This window comes from Zea mays, chromosome 5 (assembly GCF_902167145.1).
Source record: "Zea mays cultivar B73 chromosome 5, Zm-B73-REFERENCE-NAM-5.0, whole genome shotgun sequence".
NCBI lineage: Eukaryota > Viridiplantae > Streptophyta > Magnoliopsida > Poales > Poaceae > Zea > Zea mays.
Window position 1 is genome coordinate 210,625,034 of NC_050100.1, and position 7,379 is coordinate 210,632,412.

Consider the following 7,379-nt stretch of genomic DNA (forward strand, 5'->3'; position numbering starts at 1 on the left):
TGTGATGTATCATGAATCTATTCCTCAAATTTAGTGGGATTGCTCCATTCCTCATATTAGTATTAACTAATTAACTATAAGGGACGAGGTGATGATGGATCAACTCATCACATTCTACAAACCAAACAAAAATGTGTGAGAAGATGATGGACTAGCTCATTCCTCAAACCAAACATCCTAATAAAAATGAGGTGGTGCTGGATCAACTTATTTCATTCCACAAAACCAAACAAAAAAGTGAGAAGTATGAAAATGGTGGACTAACTTATTCCTCAAACCAAATACCCTATAACTAACTATGAGGAATGAGGTGATGATGGACCAACTCATTCCATTCGACAAACAAAACAAAAAAGTGGGTGAGAAGATAAACTAGCTTATTTCCCAAAAGAAGCACACTATAAATACCTAATTTTACACTATGACATGTAGTACGCCATGAAAGAGATTAAGCTCAGACCAACGATCAAATCGCTTGAAGCCTCCATGCAAAAAGCAACAAGCAAACAATTTCAGATGAAGAGATTGCTGAGACTCACATTTTCTCACTCAGGTGACTGACAGAAATGTGAATGCAGTCACAGAATTTGGTTTATTAAAGATGGCATCATCCGGCTGTTTCAAAAGCTATTCGAGCTCAAACTCATCAACAAGCCTTCATAAACTACCGAATCCAAAACCGATAGAACTCTCCAAAAGGCTACAAAAGAATAACCCGTATGATACCAGGGTTGCTGTTCCTAAACTCGTTAATCGCCACCACTGAAAAAAGTGGGGATTATGATCCATACCATGAAATGGTACCTAATGACTCAGTGGAGTCTGGCCGGTAGAAGATGAAGTCATGATGTTCAGTGTTTCCGTCACAGAAGACATGGCACTCAGCGCCGCTTTAAGAACATCCTGCGAGCACCCAGGCTTCACAATCCTCTTCACCTGCACCACATAGCAAGAAGAATTAGGCATGGCAAAGGCAAAACTTGTCAAGTGTGGCTTTCTGTGAGTCTAAAGCAAAAAATATGCAGGGGGGAGGGGCATCAAAACTACCTTCTCCAAGTATTCCTGCAACTTTTTTATTCTGCCCATATAGTCTTGATCCTCAACGCACAATGAAATAGGCTTTGAATCGGCACCTGGTCCTTCAAACTGGAGCGGGCCTGGGTTTCTGTAGACATCTTCCAACAAAAAGCTGGAAGAATTCTGTCTCAACACACTGCAAAAAAGCAGGTGTTATTGGGACCAAAGGCCATATGTACTTGATACTTCCAGATAAGAAGCTAAGGCAGATGCCGAAGACCAAGAGTAACTACGTAACAACATGGTTCGTGTATCCACTGATGAAAATATAGCAAAAGCCAATTCTTATACTTACTCGTATGCTTTTCCTTTCAAGTCAACGCTAGCCATGTGAACAGCGGGCTTTCCAATTTGGGTGGCTGAAGGGCCACGCGACCATCGCTTCACAGTCATCATAGACTGCAGGGATAGACATGGGTTAGACGCTACATTCTTACTTTTCCTAAACTATTAGGCATATCAACACAAATCTTACCGAAATAGGAGTCGCGCCGCATCGCCACTTGTTCACTGGATTCTTAAGATTTGTCACCGTAGCCATGTAACTGTTCAATCCGGCAGCTATGATGTGGTAGCACACATGCCCCAAAACCTAAAACCAACAACCCACGTGTTAAACCAACAACAATCAATATGCTTTATTAAATGAGCTGGTGAGGGACTTGCGTAGGCATAATCGCAATCAAACTTTGAAGGCAGTGCTCCCCTAGCTTGGTAGCCAAAGAAGTGACAGATTGCATTAAACTTCTTTCCTTTGTAAGTGCCCTCCTTCTGCAAAAATGGCCGAGAACATTATGAACTTACAGTGATAAAAGATCTACTGTTTGCTTGTGTACAACAGAGTCCAAAGAAAGCATACCAAACGTCTGTTCATCTCAGTCTCAACTAACTGGGCTAGCAGCTTTTCAGTCTCAATCTGCACAAGTGCACAGAAAAAAAAACTCAAGGTCAACCAGAAGCAACAATTAAAAACAGATTTGATGGTTTACATATTCCATATTCTATTGTACCTGGGAAAGTTGAGCTGAATCATCAGATTCAGGATGTAGTAGTAGCTGCATCAGAGAAACAAAGATGTTGAAACAACTGAACTCTGATGTGAACTACAAACATCCTAGAATTATCAAATGAAACAATACATACCTGCTTCCTGATAAAAGGGGGCAAAAACTCAAAGAGTGCAGATGCCCAAGGTGAAAGCTGAGAAGAGATATTCTCAACAGAAACACCTTTGCCATGGAGGCCATGGATTTCCTATAAACAAATAGCTCAAGTGAGTAAAATTATAAATGGGTAGTCATAAGACGTGTAAACGTACCTGAAGCAGAGCATATAGTTCAGGAATACTCTCCACAAGGCCCTCAGGAATAAGAATAACCCCATGGTTCTTGTCTGGGAAAGGTACAAGGAAGATCAATAAATTGTCGTTATAAAGATAAAATAACACATGGAACATCTCATCTTCTCATAGACAAGAGAGATGTAGACCAACCTTTTTCAGCCCTTGCCTGAACTGCATCACAAATCTGCTTCGTAATATCAAAAATTGTAAGTTTGGAAGCAGCCACCTCCTCTCCTAGGATAACCTGAGCATATGATACAAGTTCGAAAGAGTGTGAGGAAAAAAATGTGACAGGTCACAGGCAAGTAAGGAAAAAACATACCATGTTTGGATGTGATTGAAGAGCACATTCCAATGCCACATGAGAAGCCTTGCGTCCCATCAGGCGAATAAAGTAGTAATACTGTCATTTAGAGTAAAGACACAAGGCGGATCAGAAATTAGATCCAGTAATTCAAATTCATAAGAAAAAAAAACTTTTGGTAGCATCTTCAGTAAAACTTCTGCTCAACTGCCATTGCAAAAAAACGACCTTGCATTAAGAAGAAGACCTCATACATGTTGAGAAAACCCCCGAACTCCTGCCCCACCTATACACAGCGGCACCATAGCCCATGTGAGAACGAACGGGACCGAGACCAGGCCTTAGACCTGTGCTTTGTGTGAAGACATACAAAGGGATTTTTTTAACCCCGGTCTGAAATTCGCTCCTACAGGGAGTCAGGACATGAGGAATGCTACTCAGACCACCTAACTAACTCAGCTAGAGGCTTTTTCGCCTCAGCTGGCATTGCATCCTGCACCTATGTAGGCTCCATCACTAAAACTAACGGTGAATGGCCAATAGCGACTTTCCTAGACTTTTGAAGGTTCTTTCTGTATCCAGAGTTCCAGACTTAAGTTGACCAGAAATTCATCTGTCTCCTTTTCGTTTGAGCATGAATAAGTATCATGGCAAACTAATTTAGTACAGGGATTGCCTCAAAACATTTAGCAACAATGTGCCATTGTAAATCTTCACATTCAGCCAATAACATACGATAATGAACAATTTGCAAGACAGGAGCCTGCAATGCTATATATCATATTTTATTCGTACCTTCTCAGCAGATAGAGCATCAGTGCATACATTGCTGATAAGTTGTGCGTTCACCTGATAGAACAACAAATAAGATCAAGAGGACCATTACAAACTAGTAAGTAGTAATGGAACATTAAACACTACATGCTAAATGTGACTGTAAACTGCAACTGTGACAGATAGAGTAGTATCACACCAAAGTCAGGTAATACGAAACCTCAATGGTGAAAACAACTGTACAAAACACATAATAGGCAGACCTAGTGAAAGAAACTCCCATATGAGTGGGGTCTATGGAAGGTATAAACCAAGGCAAAGCTTCCCCCCGCAAATGCGGAGAGGCTGCCTCAAACCCGCGAACTAATGACTCAGTGAGACAGCTCTCACCAGTCCCCACTCACCACTGCACCTGCGCTAGGGCTGCGCTTCAGGTAATAAAGCAATGTAGAGAAACTATAAAGAAAATGGAGCACCATAAAAACATTACTCCCTCCAGGTACGTAAAGCAAGTTGTTTTGGACATCGACAAGGTCTCCAAAATACAACTTTGACCTCCACTTTTTGCTATAAATATTTATAAAATATAGTCAATATATAACTTTATGAAACTGCATTTCAAGATGAATCTACTTAAATCACTTTCATATTTTCAAATTCAACCCAAAAGAATTTATTTGTAGTCAAAGTTTAAAATGTTTGACTTAAGACAACCTCAAAATTACTTGCTTTAGGGAACCAGAGGGAATAACTACAAAGCATGTATTGGAATCCAAACATAGTGATGTCAATTCAGCAGCCCTACCTTGCATATGGTGTCAAAGCCAACGGTTGTCTCAACAAACTGGTTCTTAAGGTCCCCATTTAAAGTTACAGGAACACCTACAACCTGTCCAATAGATGGGATCAGTTCATCCACAGACAAGGAAACGTGATCACAAAAACTAGACAGAAAGAAACAAGAAAAGGTGGTAATATAGAATAAAAAAACTCCAATGTACCTTTGTTGCACACTTTGCCTCAGCAAATGTCTCGGCAAGTTGAGCAGCATCAGTGTTGGAAGTGACACCTTCAAAAGATGACAATCAAAATTTTAATGAGACAAATGTACACTACCGAAATCTTAGTAGATGAAAAAACACAGCATACCTCCAATGATAACCAGAGCATCCAACTTCAAAGCTTGGCAACTAGCCATAGCACCATTGACCTGCTCTGTCGTCCTAATCTGATCCTTTGTTCGACCAAGCATGTCATATCCACCTTGATTTTTATATGAAGCAATAACTTTATCAGTGATCTCCAAGGTTCTCTGTGCTAGCAGACCATCTGATCCACCTGTTTCAACAAGATAAATGTGTCAGAAAACATCAAAAGTTTTCAGTTTATGTTAGGCATGCATCTAAATTTCAGCTCTGGCAAGCAAGAGAAAGCAAGGGCTAGACAAACTAAGGCCCAAGAAAGTCAAGGGCCAGGAGCGCAGGACATAAGGTGTCTCCCAAAGTTTTGGTATCTATATGCATATTAGTAATGTCATCAGCTTTGGACTGCAAACCTAAGAAATGCCTGCATATGCTGCTAGTTTGACGAAACAAACCCATGAAAGTTGGGTCGAAGATTTTCAAAATGCCATCCACATTTATGACTGAACACAAAACAATACATCAACTTTGTGTAGTTGATTATCTACTAATCTAATTCAAATAAACGAACAAAGTTATTAGTATGAGCCAAAAAATCAGCAATAACCAAATGCACAGTTTTTAGGACTCATGTTGAAGCAAGTGCTAGTCAGCAGAATCAAATTGGAATTAAAAAGTGAAGACAATGTAGACGATGTGATGCTCTAGGTGATTACCGAAAAGTATCAAATTACTCACCAAGGAAACCAATGAGTTTGCTGTTTTGGTTGTGGGCCTTGATAGCCTCATAGAGCCCCCAAACAACATTGTGGCCTCCTGGGGATTGTCTGCCACAGAAGACAATGCCAACCCTGCACTTGGAACAAAAGGGATTGGATCTTTGAGAGAGATGATATTTGCAACACAAAAATAATTTTCATGTACAGGAACATGAAAGATGTACCTGACCGCCTGGTGTTCAGATATGACCTTAGCATCAGGGACAACAGCTGTCTTCCTGAGAAAATGAGCAATAGGCTGCCCATAGGTATGAGGGAATGCATGGCTGATCACATGAGCACCTGCCGGGTCAGCTGCAATTGCAGCATCACCATACTCCACCCTGACAGTGGTGCCCTGAATTACATGCAATCAGTAAATACATTCCTACTTCCTAGTGTGTGAACTGAGCTAACTCTAACAGAAACACACAAGAAATCTGTTCTGGAAATCTATTGACAACTCTTCCTGTATAAGAACCAGTTAAGAAGTGCCCCAAGGCCCCAAACACAAGAAAAGACGCTAACTCTAACAGAAAGTCAGAAAACCACAATAAATTTGTTCTGGAAATCTATTGGAAGCTCTTCCCATCTAGGAACCAGTTAAAAAGTGGTGCCCCCAAGGACCCAAATACAAGAGAAGTCAATTTGACGCAGAAAATTATTGAGAGTAGCCATATAGACGAGTTCAAAAGTGATTCCAGACATGAGAAGAGTTCAAAAGTGATTCCAGACATGAGAAGAGTTCAAAAGTGATTCCAGACATGAAAGAGTTCAAAAGTGATTCGAGACATGAGAAGAGTTCAAAAGTGATTCCAGACATGAGAAGAGTTCAAAAGTGATTCCAGACATGAAAGAGTTCAAAAGTGATTCCAGACATGAGAAGGTCAATTTGATAGCGACTACCGAGTCCTAAGTTAGGATCCATGAGTACAGGAAGATGGTCCATCATCATTGCTGCAGAATAATTTCGTCAGTTAACTCCCAGTTGCAATTTGCTACCAGCCACTATAAAACAGATGAACCACGACAGCATAAAAAAACAAATCATCCCTCGAGTCAGATATGAAAACCGATCTAAAATACAGGACAGCACCGCGATCCAGATGTGACGTTCATCGCCAGCCACGTTCACTACAATCCAGATCCAGTCTCACCAGTCAGCGCAACTGATACTCAGATACGCACTGTGTCCTGATCCCGAATAAACAAATCGGGAGTACGTGAACGGTGAACCGTAAAAATCATCGCCGACGGAACAAACCGATCTGGCGGGAGGACAATGCGGGATCTGGCGCCGCATGACCTGAGAGATCGCAGATCTGTACCCGGAGGCGGGCAATGGCGCACGCGCGGAACGTAGCAGGAGTAACGAGGAGGTGCGTTGGCGGTGCGTACCTGGAGGCAGGGGGGCAGCTCGGGCTGGTAGAGCGTGCGCTTCTTCTGCACCTCCGAGAGCTCGCGAGGCACGCCGTAGTCAGAATCCATCGCCGGCGAGCGCTAATCCTCGTCGCCGGTCTAATTTCGATTGGTTTTAAGTTTTGATTGGTTTCCTGGTAGGTGTGAGAGTGGCGCCCGCCGCCCGCACTGTGATGTGAGAAATGTGGGTGCGGCGTGAGAGGCTTTTATACCAGAAGGGCGGAGGCGAGCGCTGCCTGCAACCCCTCGCTCACGCCATGAGCTCTCTCATTTCAAACTTCGAGTGTCAGCAAGAGTATCAGCTGACCGTATAAAATTTAGAAAATACTATACAAATTTATTGTTAGCTAGTTTATTTAGATAATGATTAGTAGAACTAACCTTAATAACTTTGTTGTCTGTGTTAGCCTTGACTCAACGTTATCGTACATATTATATTCCGCGGAAAGATGCTAAAGATCTTTTATGATCTTGCAACGGTGTAAACCTAAAGAGAGATAGACAACAACAATAAAAAAATAACTTTTTCTCTTAATATAAAAAATATAGGTTTATTATAGAGA

General features: G+C 41.5%; 1 protein-coding gene across 2 annotated transcripts; it reads right to left on the reverse strand.

Annotated features, from left to right (window-relative positions):
• Positions 1–513: 513 nt before the first annotated feature.
• On the reverse strand, positions 514–7,128 carry LOC100193340 (uncharacterized). Of its 2 annotated transcripts, none has more exons than NM_001138475.2 (18): positions 6,796–7,128; positions 5,583–5,755; positions 5,378–5,490; positions 4,647–4,835; positions 4,499–4,566; positions 4,303–4,386; positions 3,519–3,572; positions 2,742–2,822; positions 2,570–2,663; positions 2,396–2,469; positions 2,221–2,331; positions 2,088–2,132; positions 1,937–1,993; positions 1,744–1,848; positions 1,553–1,669; positions 1,373–1,476; positions 1,048–1,213; positions 514–936 (listed from the first exon to the last, which is right to left on the reverse strand). In NM_001138475.2, exons 1-18 carry the CDS (start codon positions 6,883–6,885, stop codon positions 805–807), a joined length of 1,857 nt encoding a protein of 618 aa, NP_001131947.2. In that variant the 5' UTR covers positions 6,886–7,128; the 3' UTR covers positions 514–804. The 2 variants fall into 2 exon arrangements, with proteins under 2 accessions (NP_001131947.2, XP_035823586.1); XM_035967693.1 differs by having other exon boundaries at positions 518–930; positions 6,796–7,118.
• Positions 7,129–7,379: the final 251 nt, after the last annotated feature.